Genomic DNA, 22178 nt, shown 5'->3' with positions numbered 1-22178 from the left:
ACACACACACACACTCACACTCTCTCACACTCTCTCACACACACAAACACACACACACACAAACACACACACACACACACAAGCTTGTACCAGCCTCCACAGTTCAGACCTGGGCTGGTTTTAATCACCCTAATCAGAACTCATTCCTCCTTTAAACTGCACTACATCATCAGGAGGAAGGGAGTCCTCAGACAGAGCTGCTTATAAACTTTAAACCTTGAAAAGTGGATGAAAATGAAATACAACTTGTGGTCATAATCTGCTTACTGATTTAGAGGGAAGGTCAGAGGTCAAACACTAAAGTTACTGGGTCCCCACTGGGCAGACCTCAGTTCAACATCTAGTTTTGATTTACATTTGAGTGGTCAACTAACTGAATTTAATAATAACAAAAATCTTTGGATTTTGGTTAAAAGTTGGGTGGAAAAAATATGAAATTCTCTTAAATTAATTACTTTTTGCAAATCCAATCAGTTTTCGATGTTGATTCAACGTCATCACATTGAGTTTTGTTGAAATGATGTACAAACGATTGAACCAGTTTTTGCCCAGTGGGTCAGTGCAACAGGTGGGGAACTACTCACCAGTAGAGATATGGTTTATATGTTCTACTCACCAGTAGAGATATGGTTTATATGTGCTACTCACCAGTAGAGATATGGTTTATATGTGCTACTCACCAGTAGAGATATGGTTTATATGTGCTACTCACCAGTAGAGATATGGTTTATATGTACTACTCACCAGTAGAGATATGGTTTATATGTTCTACTCACCAGTAGAGATATGGTTTATATGTGCTACTCACCAGTAGAGATATGGTTTATATGTGCTACTCACCAGTAGAGATATGGTTTATATGTACTACTCACCAGTAGAGATATGGTTTATATGTGCTACTCACCAGTAGAGATATGGTTTATATGTGCTACTCACCAGTAGAGATATGGTTTATATGTTCTACTCACCAGTAGAGATATGGTTTATATGTGCTACTCACCAGTAGAGATATGGTTTATATGTACTACTCACCAGTAGAGATATGGTTTATATGTACTACTCACCAGTAGAGATATGGTTTATATGTTCTACTCACCAGTAGAGATATGGTTTATATGTGCTACTCACCAGTAGAGATATGGTTTATATGTTCTACTCACCAGTAGAGATATGGTTTATATGTACTACTCACCAGTAGAGATATGGTTTATATGTTCTACTCACCAGTAGAGATATGGTTTATATGTACTACTCACCAGTAGAGATATGGTTTATATGTGCTACTCACCAATAGAGATATGGTTTATATGTACTACTCACCAGTAGAGATATGGTTTATATGTGCTACTCACCAATAGAGATATGGTTTATATGTTCTACTCACCAGTAGAGATATGGTTTGTCTTTGTCTACATTGATGTTGTTTAGAGGGTCCATTCTGAACCAGGTGTTGAGAGTGAAGCCGTTCTGGTAAGGCCACTTAGCAATGGGAGGCAGCGCTATGGCCTGTAGAAAGAGAGAGAGAGAGAGAGAAAGAGAGAGAGAGACTTTTCATAGACTTCAGAGGAAGTGCTATCTCTAAAACAAATAAAGTAACAAACATACTGCTGTCGTGTGATTGTTCTTTAGATGGTGGATGGATGACTATGAAGACAAACATTGGATAGAGACTAATTACTCTTTTGCAGATTTAGGAGCCGTTCCCCTGCTTAGACATTGCATGCATCAACCAATGGTTGCATACCAAGTCATTGACAGTGCAGTCAGGCACCAAACTGCTTTACCATATTTTTTATTTGACCTTTATTTAACCAGGTAGGCCAGTTGAGAACATGTTCTCATTTACAACTGCGACCTGGCCAAGATAAAGCAAAGCAGTTTGACAAATACAACAACACAGAGTTACACATGGAATAAACAAACATACAGTCAATAATACAGTAGAAAAAGTCTATAGTCTATATACAGTGTGGCAAATGAGGTAGGATAAGGGAGGTAAGGCAATAAATAGGCCATGGTGGTGAAGTAATTATAATATAGCAATTAAACACTGGAATGGTAGGTGTGCAGAAGATGAATGTGCAAGTATAGATACTGGGGTGCAAAGGAGCAAGATAAATAAATAAAGGATGAGGATGAGGTAGTTGGATGGGCTCTTTACAGATGGGCTATGTACAGGTGCAGTGATCTGTGAGCTGCTCTGACAGCTGGTGCTTAAAGCTAGTGAGGAAAATATAAGTCACCAGCTTCAGTGAATTTTGCAGTTAGTTCCAGTCATTGGCAGCAGAGAACTGGAAGGAAAGGCGGCCAAAGGAAGAATTGGCTTTGGGGGTAACCAGTGAGATATACCTGCTGGAGCACGTGCTATGGGTGGGTGCTGCTATGGTGACCAGTGAGCTGAGATAAGGTGGGGCTTTACCTAGCAGTGACTTGTAGATGACCTGGAGCCAGTGGGTTTGGTGACGAGTATGAAGCAAGGAGCAGCCAACGAGAGCGTATAGGTCGCAGCGGTGGGCAGTATATGGGGCTTTGGTGACAAAACGGATGGCACTGTGATAGACTGCATACAATTTGTTGAGTAGAGTGCTGGAGTCTATTTTGTAAATGACATAGCCGAAGTCGAAGATCGGTAGGATGGTCAGTTTTACGAAGGTATGTTTAGCAGCATGAGTGAAGGATGCTTTGTTGTGAAACAGGAAGCCGATTCTAGATTTAATTTTGTATTGGAGATGCTTAATGTGAGTCTGGAAGGAGAGTTTACAGTCTAACCAGACACCTAGGTATTTGGAGTTGTCCACATATTCTAAGTCAGAACCGTCCAGAGTAGTGATGCTGGACGGGCGGGCAGGTGTGGGCAGCAATCGGTTGAAGAGCATGCATTTAGTTTTACTTGCATCTAAGAGCAGTCAATTCACATATGGTGTCCAGGGCACTGCTGGGGGCAGAGGGTGGTCTATAGCAAGCGGCAACGGTGAGAGACTTGTTTCTGGAAAGGTAGATTTTTTGAAGTAGAAGCTCAAATTATTTGGGTACAGACTTGGATAGTAAGACAGAACTCTGCAGGCTATCTCTGCAATAGATTGCAACACTGCCCCCTTTGGCAGTTCTAACTTGTCGGAAAATATTATAGTTAGGGATGGACATTTCAGGGTTTTTGGTAGTCTTCCTAAGCCAGGATTCAGACACGCCTAGGACATCCGGGTTGGCAGAGTGTGCTAAAGCAGTGAATAAAACAAACTTAGGGAGGAGGCTTCTAATGTTAACATGCATGAAACCAAGGCATTTACGGTTACAGAAGTCAACAAATGAGAGCACCTGGGGAGTAGGAATGGAGCTAGGTACTGCAGGGCCTGGATTAACCTCTACATCACCAGAGGAACAGAGGAGGAGTAGAATAAGGGTATGGCTAAAGGCTATCAGAAATGGTCTTCTAGTACGTTCGGAACAGAGAGTAAAAGGAGCAGGTTTCTGGGCGCGATAGAATAGATTCAAGGCGTAATGTACAGACAAAGGTATGGTAGGATGTGAGTACAATGGAGGTAAACCTAGGCATTGAGTAATGATGAGAGAGATATTGTCTCTGGAGATGTTTAAACCAGGTGACTGCATATGTGGGAAGTGGAACAAAATGATTGGTTAAGGCATATTGAGCAGAGCTACAGTGAAATAAGACAATAATCACTAACCAGGACAGAAATGGACAAGGCATTTTGATATTTGGGAGAGGCATGCGTAGCCGAGTGATCATAGGGGTCCAGTGAGTGGTTGGGGACACGGCGATTCAGACAGCTAGCAGGCCGGGGCTAGCAAGCTAGCAGAAGGGCCTCAGAGGGACATGGAGATGGAGAAAAGTCTGTTTTAGCCTCCGCGTGCGGTGACGTTGATAGACCAGTCGTGATGGATTAGTAGGGTTCTGAGTAGCAGAGGGGTCCAAGTCCAATTGGCAAAATAGGTATGGTGGCCCAAGAAATTGGCCGATGGATCTATTCAGCTCACAGTCCAATATGCTCTAGCTAGTGGGCCCCGCTAGCAGATGGGCATTCAGGGGACGTCGCGACGGAGGGGCCTGTTGGAAAAAACCCTCAGGCAATTTACGTTGGTAGTCCTGTCGTGATGGATATAATCATGTCTTCGTTGAGTGAAAGGGGCCCAGGCCAATTGGCTATATAGGTATTTTGTTTTATTTATTTATTTTACCTTTATTTAACCAGGTAGGCAAGTTGAGAACAAGTTGTCATTTACAATTGCGACCTGTTGAGAACAAGTTGTCATTTACAATTGCGACCTGGCCAAGATAAAGCAAAGCAGTTCGACAGATACAACGACACAGAGTTACACATGGAGTAAAACAAACATACAGTCAATAATACAGTATAAACAAGTCTATATACAATGTGAGCAAATGAGGTGAGAAGGGAGGTAAAGGCAAAAAAGAAAGAAAGGGTCCAGATTGTCTAGCCCGGCTGATTTGTAGGGGTCCAGATTTTGCAGCTCTTTCAGAACATCAGCTGAATGGATTTAGGAGAAGGAGAAATGGGGAAGGCTTGGGCGAGTTGCTGTTGGGGGTGCAGTGCTGTTGATCGGGGTAGGAGTAGCCAGGTGGAAAGCATGGCCAGCCGTAGAAAAATGCTTATTGTAATTCTCAATTATGGTGGATTTATCAGTGGTGACAGTGTTTCCTATCTTCAAATCAAATTTAAAAAATCAAATCAAATGTATTTGTCACATACACATGGTTAGCAGATGTTAATGCGAGTGTAGCGAAATGCTTGTGCTTCTAGTTCCGACAATGCAGTAATAACCAACAAGTAATCTAACTAACAATTTCAAAACTACTGTCTTATACACAGTGTAAGGGGATAAAGAACATGTACATAAAGATATATGAATGAGTGATGGTACAGAGCAGCATAGGCAAGATACAGTAGATGGTATCGAGTACAGTATATACATATGAGATGAGTATGTAAACAAAGTGGCATAGTTAAAGTGGCTAGTGATACATGTATTACATAAGGATGCAGTAGATGATATAGAGTACAGTATATACGTATGCATATGAGATGAATAATGTAGGGTATGTAACATTATATTAAGTAGCATTATTTAAAGTTGCTAGTGATATATTTTACATCATTTCCCATCAATTCCCATTATTAAAGTGGCTGGAGTTGAGTCAGTGTCAGTGTCAGTGTGTTGGCAGCAGACACTCAGTGCAGTGGGCAGCTGGGAGGAGGTGTTCTTATTCTCCATGGACTTTACAGTGTCCCAGAACTTTTTTGAGTTCGTGTTGCAGGTATAGTGGCGCGAGAAATTGGCCGATGGGCCTATTAGCTAACAGTCCGATATGCTCTAGACAGCTAGCGGGCCGCGGCTAGCAGGGTAACAGATGGGCATTCAGGGGATGTCGCGAGATAGGGGCCAGTTGAGTACCCCCTCATGCAGATTACGTCGGTAGTCCAGTCGTGAAGGATCGGCGGGGCTCCGTGCCCCGTACCGGAAGTAAAAGGGGTCCAGGTATTGTAGCACAGGAGTGGCTGATGGTCTCTTCAGCTAGCCGGGAGATGGGCCTAGCATTAGCTAGCTCCAGGTTAATTGGTGCTTTCTTCGGGATGTTAGCCAGTAGTAGTCACTTGGATTGCAGCTAGCTAGCTGCGATGATCCAGGTGAAAAGGTTCAGAGCTTGCGGTAGGAATCCGGGGATATGGAGAGAAAATAGTTCCGGTATGCTCTGGTTTGAATCGCGTTGTACAAACTGGCGAGAGCTTTCCGAGCTAAAGGTTAGCTGATGACCGCAAGCAGTGGTTAGTTGACTACTAGCTAGTAACTAGTGAGCTGGCCAGACTCTGTTGGGGGATTCCGGTTCCGAGGTAAATAAAAATACTTGATAGAAAACAGATCCACACCACATTGGGTGAGGCGGGTTGAAGGAGAGTATTTTGAAGTTGAGGTTTAGAGAAATATAAAAAATATATGCAAAGAAAAATAAATTAAAAGATATATACATGGGACATGTCAAGACGAAGGACAAAGACGTCTGACTGCTACGCCATCTTGGATTAATGTGTTATGTGCTGATGTGGTTAGCTGATAAGTAAAATACCTATCCAGGTGTTGTAAGATCTGGCATGCATCAGCAACCCCTGAGCAGAGGAACGTGCCCTTTATAATGAACTGACCACATCTACAGCCATGCATCAACTCAACTGCTTCCTGTTCACTTACAACAATTAATGAACATCTGACCAATCAGAACAGAAAAAGGTAGGTGCTAGGTAGATAATCAATTCCAATTCCAAACAGCTGATTCCTCGTATTATAGAACAGTGACAGATACGTACAGTTGATGTATAACTTTATTCAGCTAATCACACAAGCAAAAACATACATTTTTTTCAGTGTATAATAAGAGGGAATGTCCACATCACCAGGCTAGCCCAGAGTGTAAAGTCTTACCGCAGCACTGCGTCCGGGGAAGTTGAAGAAAGTGTCTGGACCGTGTCTCTGAGGCATCTGGTTCAGAACAGACAGCAGCTTCACTGCATGCCTCGGCTGAAGAGGAGAGATGGTGGTAGGAAAGAGGAGAAGAGATGGAGGGAGGAGAGAGAGAAGAGATGGAGGGAGGAGAGAGGAGAAGAGATGGATGGAGAAGAGATGGATGGAGGAGAGAGAGAAGAGATGGCGAGACGAGAGAGAGAAGAGATGGAGGGAGGAGAGAGAGAAGAGATGGAGGGAGGAGAGAGAGAAGAGATGGAGGGAGGAGAAGAGATGGAGGGAGGAGAGAGGAGAAGAGATGGAGGGAGGAGAGAGAGAAGAGATGGAGGGAGGAGAGAGGAGAAGAGATGGCGAGACGAGAGAGAGAAGAGACGGCGAGAATAGAGAGAGAAGCGAAAGAGGGAGGAGAAAGGGAAGAGGAAAGATGGAGGGAGAAGAGCAAAGAGATGGAGGGAAGAGACAGAGAGGAGACATGAAGGGACATAAAGGGAAGAGAGAAGAGACAATGGAAGAGAATAGAGAAAGTGATGTATGGATGAGATGGAGATAATATTGTATATGAGCCATGTTCATCACATACTGTACAATAGATGATTATAACCTCTCCTTCCCCTCCCATTACTTACCCAGAGTCCTCTACTCCTACAACTTACCCAGAGTCCTCGGTCTCCCCTCAGCATACTGAACAGCAGTTTGAGCTCCTTCACTGTGATGCTGTAGCTGGCTAGCACTCCTAACATATCCACCAGCAGGTCTACAGACACACACACACACACACACACACACACACACACACACACACACACACACACACACACACACACACACACACACACACACACACACACACACACACACACACACACGTGTTGAGTTGGTACTTCAATTTCCTCACTGGCAGATAGGGGTTAATTATTTACTGTAAAAAATCCACAATAGAAACATGCCCTCATATTTCACAATAGAATTAAAAAGAGTTGAAAAGTGCCAAGCCTTTAGTTTGCCCTCTGAAATTAAATTTTCCTCTAAACTGCAATTCAGTCTCATTATAAAACACACTGTGACTAATGATATTTTCTCTTTTCAATCTTTCCTCTGCTTTAAGCCAGAGGAATTTCAATATGCTTAAAATATTAACTTAATCCACATCCATCCACCTAGCAAGCTGCAGTGGGTACTGTACTGCAGGCTTACTATGGGCACCTGGCCATGGAACAAGCTCTATGGACTATTTTGTGTGTGTGTGTGTTTGTGTGCATGTGCGTGTGTGTGCTGCCTGCGTATGTTCCTTTACCTGCGATCATGTCGTCAACGGAGCTCATCTTCAGCAGTACCTGCTCTATGAGGCCCACCTCAGTGCTGGTCTGGAGGTTACGGACACTCTTCCTGAGGATGGCTGTGAACATGGACCACACCTCAGCCTGGCAGGTCACATCACAGTGCTCCAACAGCTCCACCATACAGCCTAGGCTCTCTGCCGCCGCTATGATGAAGTTCTGCTCCAGGTCAAACTCACCCCCAACCAGCTGTAGAGGAGAGATGTAGGGAGGGGAGGGAGAGGAGGGAAGGGATGGAGAGGTAGTATGAGATTAACAGACATGATTGTTCAGTAAGAGAGAGGAGGCCTTTTCCTCTACGAGACAGTGATTGCATTACAAAAGGCTCAGAAATAGAAGGGTTGTAATGTAAAATCTCATATTGGTTGGAAAGTGGAAGGGAAGGGGCTTACCGATCAACCAACAATCCATATTTATGTTCTTGATGCTCAACAGGCAATTAATTGGTCGCCTCTAGTAGCGCGAACACACAGAGAACACACAGAGAACATACAGAGAACACGTGGTACAGAGGCTGCATGGGCATGGAAGCAGCCATGCAGAAAATAGGGTCAGAAACTCTCCAGGTACCATCACTGGGACTGACAGGACAAAGCCTGCAGGAAATAAGGTAAGAACTAATAGCAGATCTAACGAAAGAGAGAGAGAGTGAGTGAGTGAGTGAGTGAGTGAGTGAGTGAGTGAGTGAGTGAGTGAGTGAGTGAGTGAGTGAGTGAGTGAGTGAGTGAGTGAGTGAGTGAGTGAGTGAGAGAGAGAGAGAGAGAGAGAGCGAAAGCGTGTGCGAGAGAGAGAGAGGGGGAGGGTAATAAGCAATCTGAAGTGGTTCAATGGCCAAGCTGTTCAGAAAACCCACCTCTATAAAGCAGAGCTTACAGTAACAAACCCTTGCTAAATATAGACTGTGTTCACACTGTTGCATACTGAACAGACTACCTGGGTCCAACAAAACGCACAGGTCCTCATCTCCCTACCCCACCATCTTGTCTTTCCTCTCCTCTGCTTCTATCCTCTCCTCAGCCCTGTATTATCCTCGCTACTCTGCTTTGTCTTTTCATGTATTTATCCCTCATTCTATTGTGGTAGAACTCAGCTCCAGTTGTCACTCCCTGATCTGTTTCACCTGTCTTTGTCTCCACCACCCTCCAGCTGTCGCCCACCTTCACATTATCCCCTGTGTATTTATACCGGTGTTCTCTGTTTGTCTGTTGCCAGTTCGTCTTGTCTTGTCTTACCAGCGTGCTTCCCAGTCTTCCTTTTTCTCAAGTCTGTTTTCCTAGTTGTCCCTGCCCTGACCCTGAGCCTGTTTTCAATAAATCATCTGAGAACTGTACTATTCGCCTCCCGTGTCCGCATCTGGGTCATATCCTGAGTCGTGATACCAGTAGTCATTTCTTTGTGTTATAAAAGGCACTAGAGTACAGGGTCCATGGAAAGTATTCCTGTGGAATTTAACATCTTGACAAAAACTTTATTTTCAATGAAAGGAATTGATTTTCAGAGCAGACCGTGTGCAGTTGAAGTTAGGATAAAAACAGGACCGGATCAATCATGTTTATTTACTTTCTTCTCTACACTAGAGAATCAGGATTCTGACTAAGAACTAGCTTCTCCATTACATTGTGGATTGAGCAAACAACCTCAACATTTTTACTGCAAATACATTGGCAGGCTAGTAGGCCATGGTACAGAGAGAGCCCTGCATCTCTCTCTCCTACAATACCTCTCCATCCCTCCCTCCATTCACAGACAGTAAGCAGCAGACTAATTACAGTTTTACATCCTAGTAATCTGCAGCCAATGTGCTCAGAGAGGAGAGGAGGAGAATTATAGATGAAGACATGGGATGCGTCCCCAATGACACTCTATTCCCTATTTAGTGCTATGGTTAAAAGTCTCTGGTCAAAAGTAGTACACTGAATAGGGAATAGAGTGGTATTTGGGATGTAAATATGGACACAGATTAGCCATTTAGGCTGCGTTTAAACAGGCAGCCCAATTCAGGTATTTTTTCACTAATTGTTCTTCCGACCAATCAGATCAGCTCTGAAAAAGATCTGATGTGAAAAGATCTGGTGTGATTGGTCAAAATAACAATTTGTGGAAAAAGATCAGAATTGGGATGCCTGTCTAAACGCAGCCTTAGAAGCGTTCGACCTCTCACTCACATAGCCAGTCAGACTGTTAGAGTAATTATACCAGTCATTACACACACCACTTTAACCACTTCAACTGGCTCAACCATGCTACAATATAATCAATGCTAAGAACTCAATGGAAGAAAATGTATACAGGTATCCTTGTATAAAATGAGCTTGAACGTTTGTTGAAACTATATGTAAGAAGACCGTGAGGGTTGTCAAAGATTCAGAAATCTAGGTACATTGTGTAAGCCTGAGGTATGCCAGAGGCAAGGAGAGTTAACATGATGTACATTGGATGTACTGTACAGCAGTAGAGCTGAATGTCTGCATTCTAAACTCCAGGGATGTGTCCTAAATAGCACCCTATTCCCTATATAGTGCACTACTTTTGACCAGAGCCATTTGGGACATCACAAAATGGAATTAGGGCGCTCCTATAAACCAGTGAGAGGACAGCAGAGAGGAGAGAGCAGAGAACAAGGACACAGGGAGTCTAATCATCAACCAAACCTTGAGGTTGAAAATAACAAGTTGTGCCGTGCAAAGCCTTTTTTTACAGTGTGATGTGGTATCTTTAATTGATCACAATCTGCTGGTTGGATGAAAGACAGAATAACTACTTTTTAACCTGAAATGTTTAGTATGCACAGCACTGCTTCTATTAGCAGAATAACAATTTCATTTACAATCTCTTTCTGGATTAAAAACCATCTTCAAATCAGATTCTTGATTAGGTCCCACAATCACCCAGGCGCCAGATGTCTCTGTGTGAGTAGCTGCATTAAGAATGGGCAGAATGTATAATGAGCAGAATGTATAATGAGAAGAATCTATATTGGAAACATCTGGTTACACATAACAATGTACCTCGTCCACCATTACAGTATCTGTTAAGGATTACTGGAAGCAACAGGCTACATATAGCTATAGATGGCAGCTTAGCTTAACATAATATGCGATGAGAAAAACATCAACATTCCATATGGGCAGTGACAGAAATTATACACATTTCAATTTAACTCTACAGTACTAGTCACTTTCTCTCACTACAACCTCTCCCTCTCTCCATATCCCCTCTCACACTCAGACTCTACCCCTCCCAACCTCTCCCTCTCTCCATATCCCCTCTCACACATAGTCTCTACCCCTCCCAACCTCTCCCTCTCTCCATATCCCCTCTCACACGCAGTCTCTACCCCTCCCAACCTCTCCCTCTCTCCATATCCCCTCTCACACTTAGTCTCTACCCCTCTCAACCTCTCCCTCTCTCCATATCCCCTCTCACACTCAGACTCTACCCCTCCCAACCTCTCCCTCTCTCCATATCCCCTCTCACACTTAGTCTCTACCCCTCCCAACCTCTCCCTCTCTCCATATCCCCTCTCACACGCAGTCTCTACCCCTCCCAACCTCTCCCTCTCTCCATATCCCCCCCCAACTTAGTCTCTACCCCTCCCAACCTCTCCCTCTCTCCATATCCCCTCTCACACTTAGTCTCTACCCCTCCCAACCTCTCCCTCTCTCCATATCCCCTCTCACACTCAGACTCTACCCCTCCCAACCTCTCCCTCTCTCCATATCCCCTCTCACACAGTCTCTACCCCTCCCAACCTCTCCCTCTCTCCATATCCCCTCTCACACGCAGTCTCTACCCCTCCCAACCTCTCCCTCTCTCCATATCCCCTCTCACACTCAGACTCTACCCCTCCCAACCTCTCCCTCTCTCCATATCCCCTCTCACACTTAGTCTCTACCCCTCCCAACCTCTCCCTCTCTCCATATCCCCTCTCACACGCAGTCTCTACCCCTCCCAACCTCTCCCTCTCTCCATATCCCCTCTCACACGCAGTCTCTACCCCTCCCAACCTCTCCCTCTCTCCATATCCCCTCTCACACTCAGACTCTACCCCTCCCAACCTCTCCCTCTCTCCATATCCCCTCTCACACTTAGTCTCTACCCCTCCCAACCTCTCCCTCTCTCCATATCCCCTCTCACACGCAGTCTCTACCCCTCCCAACCTCTCCCTCTCTCCATATCCCCCCCCAACTTAGTCTCTACCCCTCCCAACCTCTCCCTCTCTCCATATCCCCTCTCACACTTAGTCTCTACCCCTCCCAACCTCTCCCTCTCTCCATATCCCCTCTCACACTCAGACTCTACCCCTCCCAACCTCTCCCTCTCTCCATATCCCCTCTCACACTCAGTCTCTACCCCTCCCAACCTCTCCCTCTCTCCATATCCCCTCTCACACTTAGTCTCTACCCCTCCCAACCTCTCCCTCTCTCCATATCCCCTCTCACACTTAGTCTCTACCCCTCCCAACCTCTCCCTCTCTCCATATCCCCTCTCACACGCAGTCTCTACCCCTCCCAACCTCTCCCTCTCTCCATATCCCCTCTCACACGCAGTCTCTACCCCTCCCAACCTCTCCCTCTCTCCATATCCCCTCTCACACTCAGTCTCTACCCCTCCCAACCTCTCCCTCTCTCCATATCCCCTCTCACATTCAGTCTCTACCCCTCCCAACCTCTCCCTCTCTCCATATCCCTTCTCACACTCAGTCTCTACCCCTCCCAACCTCTCCCTCTCTCCATATCCCCTCTCACACTCAGTCTCTACCCCTCCCAACCTCTCCCTCTCTCCATATCCCCTCTCACACTCAGTCTCTACCCCTCCCAACCTCTCCCTCTCTCCATATCCCCTCTCACATTCAGTCTCTACCCCTCCCAACCTCTCCCTCTCTCCATATCCCTTCTCACACTCAGTCTCTACCCCTCCCAACCTCTCCCTCTCTCCATATCCCCTCTCACACTCAGTCTCTACCCCTCCCAACCTCTCCCTCTCTCCATATCCCCTCTCACACTCAGTCTCTACCCCTCCCAACCTCTCCTTCACTCTATTCGCTCCATCTTTCTGTGTATTAACCTCCTGACCATTGATCTCTGTTACACTTAACATCTTGATCAGTTCCTTTCTCCTGACTGCATCTTGGCAGGATGACGAACCAGAGAGAGAGAGAGAGAGAGAGAGAGAGAGAGAGAGAGAGAGAAAGAGAGAGAGAGAGAGAGAGAGAGAGAGAGAGAGAGAGAGAGAGAGAGGGGGGGGGGGGGAGATATATAGAGAGAGAGAGAGAGACTCTTGGTCCCCATGGTGACGGCAGTAGGTTGGACTAGAAACGTAATCTTCTGTAGGTTTCCAGTCTAAACAGTGGACAGCAAATCGGGTTTAAAACAATAGAAGTGAATTTCCAGCTGTTGGTGAGAATAAACAGAGGAGAGAAGGAGCAGGAATATCCGTGCATTATGTCAAGATCAATAATCAAATAAATACACAGCTGCTCCATACTAAGAGACATCCCATTGTGAAGGCTCAGGCTATCCTGCTGTATCCAGCATCAGAGTACATCAGCGTAAGTAGACAAAAAATGCTGGTGTGTTGTTCCTGTTTCCTTGTCATCCTTAATAAAAATAAAAACCGGTGGACTTTGACATTCGGTTCTTCCATTGGTTCTGCAGAGAATGGGTACAGCAGCCATGCAGCGACAAATCTTCTGGAAAATAATTTGACCAATCAAAGATCAGAAAAAGTCTCACAGATTGCTCGATGATTGTGTCTGTACCCTGTGTGCCTACACCAAGTCACAGTGATAATAGAACAGCACAAGACCAGGGTTGTATCCAAAAATGGTACCATATCCCTTTATACTGCACTACATAGAGAATAGGATGTCATTTGGGACACAACCCAGGGCTAGAGCAGAACGGATCAGGTCAGCCTGATAGTGTGTAAAGTACTTAAGCCTCTCTCTGTCTCTCTGACACTGTGACATGTACAGTACTGTTCAGTACTCTGCAGGAGTGTGATCTAACACAGTAACTCCAGTAGTCTGAGGGAGTAAACCCAGGGCTCTTCTCTCCCTATTCGAGACCTGACAAAATGTCATGACTAGAAAGGTCAGGCTCCAGCTCAGCCCAGTCCAAATGCTTATCTGTCCTGACACCACAATGGTGGAACCAGCTTCCCCCTGAAGCTAGGACAGCAGAGTCCTTGCCCAATGTTATCTCAACATTTGTGGGGCACTGAGCAAATTGTAGGTCTTGTGAGCAGAAACTTGAACGTTGTGAGAATTTTGTGCAACTTCCGGCACGCGTTTACAGTGAAGTCTGAGGCTTTACAGTTTTAGACAGTAGCTAATAGGCTATTGTGGCTATTTGAGCATAATGTAGGCCTACCAACAAAACCAATGGAGCAAATCCCATAACATTTTCACATGGAAATAGCTTTTGATTTCTATGATATGGGACGACCCACCCACTCTGTCTGCCGAATTCCTTCTCTTTGCTCGTGCTTTCCTTAATAGGATGTCGGTGGGCGGAGCCGGGAGGGTTATCAGCAAAATGGGGCACACCTGGGCTCAAACAAACATTGAATTAATAAAGCTGCATACAAACATGTCCTCTTTTTTACTTTCTTGAGTAAGGCAGCTCCAAAATGCAGGCGTTTCAGCCTAACTCAGTGCTTTCCATGGTGGTGGTGCAGCCAGCGGGACAATCCGGAGCATAGGTGTTGGTAATGTTCTCTAGTTGCGCCATGATTAGCTCAGTGTTCTCACTATGTCACCACCAAGTCTAAGGGTAGACCTTGAAAATTCAAGCCCCTTGGGTGCTGTCATAGAGTTACACTAAAAGTGCCCATCCAAGAAGGCTAAAGGTCATTGGTCACAGTTAAAATTATGTCAAATCACATTATATCTACAGTAGCTTTGATTGGACTGATCATGTAAACATCATACTTACAAAATCGTAGCTAGCAGTCATCATGAATGAAGTCGACAAATTTACTGGCAAATCATTTTTAATCCTTGTCATATGAAGATAAATAATGATAATAAATTATAGATAAAACGTATAGGTGCTCATCGCCCATTGGACATAAACATTACACAACAAGTTGGCAATCGCAAATTCAACAATGAGTGGTTTGGAAGTAGTCAGTGAAAGTGACTAATTGCAAGCATTGCAAAGCAATCACTAGCCTGCTATTCAGTGGAGTGGCTGCATGGTCTCAATCTGGGATTAAGTTTAAAATGATAAACACTCAACATTGGCCATGCTGTCAAAACAACTGTTAACTCAGAACTGCGAAAACTTGACTTCAGTGAGTTCAAGACAGGAAATTCCTGGAAAAACGAGCTCCGACAGGGAAATATGTTTTGAGAGGTCATCCAACTCGGTATTGTAAATCAAATCGCCACTGGTTGATCTATATAGTGCAAACTAATGGGGCGAACTCATTGAAGTACAATCTCTTGTGCCTCCGCGTGGCATGGCATTTCTACTGTACGGCAGTCCCTGACCACTCGCACTTGACTAAGTAAGAGAGGGATATAGAGATGGAGAGGCAGAGAGAAGGAAAGAGAATAAGAGAGAGGAGAGGAAAGAGAGCGAGGGAGAGAGAGAGATTAGATATAGAAATGGGTTTATTGCTCCTGATTAATCGGCTGAACATCGCTAACGAACAACACTGTGAGCAACACACACACAGTGTGTCTGCCAGACTGTGTAGTAGTGTGAATAGTAGGACACCACAGCTGCTCTGATGCTCTGGGGACTCGAACCACTTCCTCATTCCAATATAATGTAAATTAATTCATTCATTTGCATAACTGGCAGAACAGCCTTGTGGGAGTAAATGCACCAGGCAAAACCCACAAATTAAACCCCTTTTGTAGCTGTCATGGTCTATACTCTAATCAGCAGGACGTCAACGTCATACACACACCAAAACACATACACAGTGTAGTCCCAGTGTACTAGCCATGTAACACCAGAAAGGAAACAGTCTTTTAAACAACCGCTTTGATGAATGTGTGTAAACTAGGCCATGATGCTACTGTGAACAGAGCACATATCTGAGAGCCCAGTTACACACTGGTTTCCCCTTTAAAACAAGCCACAACCCACCTCCTGCTTCCTGCTTCCTGCTTCCTACAGCCAAACCTTCCCTCTCCTCCTTGCTGATCACCACTACATCATCCAGACACCTGATCCTCTTGGCTTAGACTACACATCTGCTGTCAGGGGGGGGGGTCAGAGTTTCTCAACACAGTTTTGTTCCAGCCCTGCTCACACACACATGATCAAAGGGCTAGATGATGAGTTGAGTGGTTGAATCAGACGGGTTTGTGCAGGGCTAGAGCAACAATGTGCACTGGGCCGGAGAGTAGGGACGACAGTGAAATGTTGATGCACGTTCAAACAGAGCTTTGTGCATAAACCCAGTACTGGGAAACAGCAGAGCCCAGCACTGGGAAACAGCAGAGCCCAGCACTGGTAAACAGCAGAGCCCAGTACTGGGAAACAGCAGAGCCCAACACTGGGAAACAGCAGAGCCCAGCACTGGTAAACAGCAGAGCCCAGCACTGGTAAACAGCAGAGCCCAGCACTGGTAAACAGCAGAGCCCAACACTGGGAAACAGCAGAGCTCAGCACTGGTAAACAGCAGAGCCCAGCACTGGTAAACAGCAGAGCCCAGCACTGGGAAACAGCAGAGCCCAGCACTGGTAAACAGTAGAGCCCAGCACTGAGAAACAGCAGAGCCCAGCACTGGTAAACAGCAGAGCCCAGCACTGGGAAACAGCAGAGCCCAGCACTGGTAAACAGCAGAGCCCAGCACTGGTAAACAGCAGAGCCCAGTACTGGGAAACAGCAGAGCCCAGCACTGGGAAACAGCAGAGCCCAGCACTGGGAAACAGCAGAGCCCAGCACTGGGAAACAGCAGAGCCCAGCACTGGTAAACAGCAGAGCCCAGCACTGGGAAACAGCAGAGCCCAGCACTGGGAAACAGCAGAGCCCAGCACTGGTAAACAGTGTCAGGGGGGGGGGGGGGGTCAGAGTTTCTCAACACAGTTTTGTTCCAGCCCTGCTCACACACACATGATCAAAGGGCTAGATGATGAGTTGAGTGGTTGAATCAGACGGGTTTGTGCAGGGCTAGAGCAACAATGTGCACTGGGCCGGAGAGTAGGGACGACAGTGAAATGTTGATGCACGTTCAAACAGAGCTTTGTGCATAAACCCAGTACTGGGAACAGCAGAGCCCAGCACTGGGAAACAGCAGAGCCCAGTACTGGGAAACAGCAGAGCCCAACACTGGGAAACAGCAGAGCCCAGCACTGGTAAACAGCAGAGCCCAGCACTGGTAAACAGCAGAGCCCAGCACTGGGAAACAGCAGAGCCCAACACTGGGAAACAGCAGAGCTCAGCACTGGTAAACAGCAGAGCCCAGCACTGGTAAACAGCAGAGCCCAGCACTGGGAAACAGCAGAGCCCAGCACTGGTAAACAGTAGAGCCCAGCACTGAGAAACAGCAGAGCCCAGCACTGGTAAACAGCAGAGCCCAGCACTGGGAAACAGCAGAGCCCAGCACTGGGAAACAGCAGAGCCCAGCACTGGGAAACAGCAGAGCCCAGCACTGGGAAACAGCAGAGCCCAGCACTGGTAAACAGCAGAGCCCAGCACTGGGAAACAGCAGAGCCCAGTACTGGGAAACAGCAGAGCCCAGTACTGGGAAACAGCAGAGCCCAGCACTGGGAAACAGCAGAGCCCAGCACTGGGAAACAGCAGAGCCCAGCACTGGGAAACAGTAGAGCCCAGCACTGGGAAACAGCAGAGCCCAGCACTGGGAAACAGCAGAGCCCAGCACTGGGAAACAGCAGAGCCCAGCACTGGTAAACAGTAGAGCCCAGCACTGAGAAACAGCAGAGCCCAGCACTGGGAAACAGCAGAGCCCAGCACTGGGAAACAGCAGAGCCCAGCACTGGGAAACAGCAGAGCCCAGCACTGGGAAACAGCAGAGCCCAGCACTGGGAAACAGCAGAGCCCAGCACTGGTAAACAGCAGAGCCCAGCACTGAGAAACAGCAGAGCCCAGCACTGAGAAACAGCAGAGCCCAGCACTGAGAAACAGCAGAGCCCAGGGAGGTTGTGTGACTGGATTACAGATTAACATGCAGCATGTGATCATGATCACACTGGGGTGGACAAACATAGCAACAACACAAAGGACAGGTCAACACTCTGTTGAAACACTAGAAATTAGAGGATTAGTGATTACAGTCATATTATTGTTGAGACATACACGCGTGATCCTGTCTGGTCTATACAGTATAATCTTCTCCATGCATTTATGTAGACATATAGATGGTCCAGAATGATCAACTCCACCGCTCAATCAGGTGTGATCTATGGCAGATATATTTAGAGTTAATGGGGCATGACATTGCTCTGCTCCCTGACCCAGCATCATTAACAGCTGTTCCTCATGAGAAAAAAAGATGTCTGTCCATGTGTGGGAGTTTCTACCTCCCTTGCTACTACACGCACGCGCATGCACACACAGACACACATACACACAAATGCACGCACACACGCACCCTCTTCCTCCCGTCCTCCCCATCCTGCTCTCCAGGCCCGTAGCATTCTATCATCTGATTCGGTTGCTGCAATTACTTTCAGGAGACATTATATCAAATCAGCAGTCCCTTTGTGAGGGCTAAAGGGGCCTGAGTGATTTATTGAACAGGAACATAACAGGAAGGTAGTCTCTGCAGCAGAGAGGAGACATCTTGAGTACCAACAACTTAACCTAGAGAGGGAAGAGAGGGAGGAGAGAAGAAGGAGAGAGGGAGGAAAGAGGGAGTCTAATTACCAGGGAGGAGAGAGTGAGAGGAAGGGGGATAGAAGGAGAAAGAGGGAGGAGAGATGGAGGAGAGAGGGACTGGGGAAGAACAGAAGTAGTTTAATCACCTTCTCTCCACATAATAAATCAGGGGGAAAATGAAAGATTTTAAATCCCAGCCTATTCCATTTATCTAGCTTAATGCTTACTGCTACCATTACCTGTAGAAGCACGAGTATCATGACATCGACTATCTGAAAGGAAATCAAATAATTTCCATAAGATATTGGAATAAATGGAATGTTCTATCATTGTCGAAGGTACACAAGAAGATTATCAAGGTAACCATAAATCCTGGAAAGAAACCATTGTATCAAATCCCAATCCACCCGACAATGCAATTAGAGGAGAAAGGAAATCTAGCAGATCTCTAGAGGAGCCTTGATGATGTGCCATGACCAATAGTGGCTACAATTTCAATTTGTTTAACACTTTTTGGTTACTACATGATATGTTTTTTCACAGTTTTAATGTCTTCACTATTATTTTACAATGTATAAAAATAAAGAAAAACCATTGAATGAGTAGGTGTATCCAAACCTTTGACTGGTACTGTATACAGTGCCTTGCACTGACTGGTAGAAGTACTGACTGGTAGAAGTATTCATCCCAAAGTGGTGTGTGCATATGTATTCCCCCCTTTTCTATGAAGCCCCTAAATAAGATCTGGTGCAGCCAATTACCTTCAGAAGTTACATAATTAGTTCAATGAAGGCCACCTGTGTGCAATATAAGTGTCACATGATCTGGGTATATATATATATACCTGTTCTGAAAGGCCCCAGAGTCTGCAACACCACTAAGCAAGGGGCACCATAAAGACCAAGGAGCTCTCCAAACAGGTCAGGGACAAAGTTGTGGAGAAGTACAGATCAGGGTTGGGATCACCATTAAATCCATTAATAAAAATTTAAAGAATATGGCACCAGAAAAAACCTGCCAAGAGAGAGCCTCCCACCAAAACTCACAGACCAGGCAAGGAGGGCATTAATCAGAGAGGCAACAAATAGACCAAAGATAACCCTGAAGGAGCTGCAAAGCTCATCAGCGGAGATGGGAGTATCTGTCCATAGGACCACATTAAACTGTACACTCCACAGTGATGGGCTTTACGGAAGAGTGGCCAGAAAAAAGCCTAAAAGCCTGCTTAAAGAAGAAAATAAGCAAACCCGTTTGGTGTTTGCCAGAAGGCATGTGGGAGACTCCCCAAACATATGGAAGAAGGTACTCTGGTCAGGTTAGACTAAAATTGAGCTTTTGGCCATCACGGAAAACGCAATGTCTGACGCAAACTCAACAACTCTCATCACCCCGAGAACCCCATCCCCACAGCATGATGCTGCCACCACCATGCTTCACTGTGGGGATGATGCTCTCGGGGTGATGAGAGGTGTTTTTCATCAGCAGGGACTGGGAAACTGGTTAGAACTGAAGGAATGATAGATGGTGCTAAATACAGAGAAATTCATGATGGAAACCTGTTTCACTCTTCCAGAGATTTGAGACTGGGACAGAGGTTCACCTTCCAATAGGATAATGACCCTAAGCATACCGCTAAAGCAATACTTGAGTGGTTTAAGGGGTAACATTTAAATGTCTTGGAATGGCCTAGTCAAAGCCCAGACCTCTATCCAATTGAGAATCTGTGGTACGACTTAAAGATTGCTGTCCGCTGGAGGAACCCATCCAACTTGAAGGGGCTGGAGCAGTTTTGCCTTGAAGAATGCGGGGAAAAAATCCCAGTGGCTAGATGTGCCAAGTTTATAGAGACATACCCCAAGAGACTAGCAGCTGTAATTGCTGCAAAAGGTGTCTCTACAAAGTATTGACTTTGGGGGGGTAAATAGTTACGCTAAATAGCATGCTCAAGTTTTCAGTTTACTGTTTTATTTCTTGATTGATTCACAATAAAAAATATTTTGTATCTTCAAAGTGGTAGGCATGTTGTGTAAATCAAATGATACAAACCCAGATTGGATGGCAACAAAATAGGAAAAAAACATGGGGGGTGAATACTTTCACAAGCCACCCTGTATATATATATATACACACACACACAGTCGGGGCCAAAGGTTTTGAGGATGACACAAATATTAATTTTCCCAAAGTCTGCTGCCTCAGTTTGTATGATGGCAATTTGCATATACTCCAGAATGTTATGAAGAGTGATCAGATAAATTGCAATTAATTGCAAAGTCCCATGCAAATGAACTGAATCCCAAAACACATTTCCACTGCATTTCAACCCTGCTACAAAAGGACCAGCTGACATCATGTCAGTGATTCTCTCGTTAACACAGGTGTGAGTGTTGACGAGGACAAGGCTGGAGATCACTCTGTCATGCAGATTGAGTTCGAATAACAGACTGGAAGCTTCAAAAGGAGGGTGGTGCTTGGAATCATTGTTCTTCCTCTGTCAAACATGGTTACCTGCAAGGAAACACGTGCCGTCATCATTGCTTTGCACAAAAAGGGCTTCATGGGCAGGAATATTGCTGCCAGTAAGATTGCACCTAAATAAACCATTTATTGGATCATCAAGAACTTCAAGGAGAACGGTTCAACTGTTGTGAAGAAGGCTTCAGGGCGCCCAAGAAAGTCCAGCAAGTGCCAGTACCGTCTCCTAAAGTTGATTCAGCTGCGGGATCGGGGCACCACCAGAACAGAGCTTGCTCAGGAATGGCAGCAGGCGGGTGTGAGTGCATCTGCACGCATAGTGAGGCGAAGACTTTTGGAGGATGGCCTGGTGTCAAGAAGGGCAGCAAAGAAGCCACTTTTCTCCAGGAAAAACATCAGGTATAGACTGATATTCTGCAAAAGGTACAGGGATTTCTGCTGAGGACTGGGGTAAAGTAATTTTCTCTGATGAATCCCCTTTCCGATTGTTTGGGGCATCCGGAAAAAAAGCTTGTCAGGAGAAGACAAGGTGAGCGCTACCATCAGTCCTGTGTCATGCCAACAGTAAAGCATCCTGAGACCATACATGTGTGGGGTTGCTTCTCAGCCAAGGGAGTGGGTTCACACACATCCTCTGAGAGCAACTTCTCCCAACCATCCAGGAACAGTTTGATGATGAACAAAGCCTTTTCCAGCATGATGGAGCACCTTGCCATAAGGCAAAAGTGATAACTAAGTGGCTCGGGGAACAAAACATATATATTTTGGGTCCATGGCCAGGAAACTCCCCAGACCTTAATCCCATTGAGAACTTGAGGTCAATCCTCAAAAGACGGGTGGACAAACAAAAAGCCACAAACTCTGACAAACTCCAAGCATTGATTATGCAAGAATGGGCTGCCACCAGTCAGGATGTGGCCCAGAAGTTAATGGACAGCATGCCAGGGCGGATTGCAGAGGTCTTGAAAAAGAAGGATCAACACAGAAAATATTGACTCTTTGAATCAACTTCATGTAATTGTCAATAAAAGCCTTTGACACTTATGAAATGCTTGTAATTATACTTCAG

The 22178-nt window shown here is 45.6% G+C and overlaps 1 protein-coding gene across 1 annotated transcript in view; it reads right to left on the bottom strand.

Annotated features, from left to right (window-relative positions):
• LOC109909410 (neurobeachin-like) overlaps positions 1-22178 on the bottom strand; it is a 322523-nt gene that overhangs the window by 251428 nt on the left and 48917 nt on the right. The window contains 4 exon segments of the mRNA XM_031795281.1: positions 1385-1506; positions 6457-6552; positions 7149-7249; positions 7790-8021. Coding sequence (XP_031651141.1) covers positions 1385-1506; positions 6457-6552; positions 7149-7249; positions 7790-8021 — 551 coding nt within the window.

Source organism: Oncorhynchus kisutch, linkage group LG18 (assembly GCF_002021735.2).
Source record: "Oncorhynchus kisutch isolate 150728-3 linkage group LG18, Okis_V2, whole genome shotgun sequence".
Taxonomy (NCBI): Eukaryota; Metazoa; Chordata; class Actinopteri; order Salmoniformes; family Salmonidae; genus Oncorhynchus; species Oncorhynchus kisutch.
Note: the sequence above shows the minus strand (reverse complement) of the source record. Positions and strands in the feature narration are given on the sequence as shown.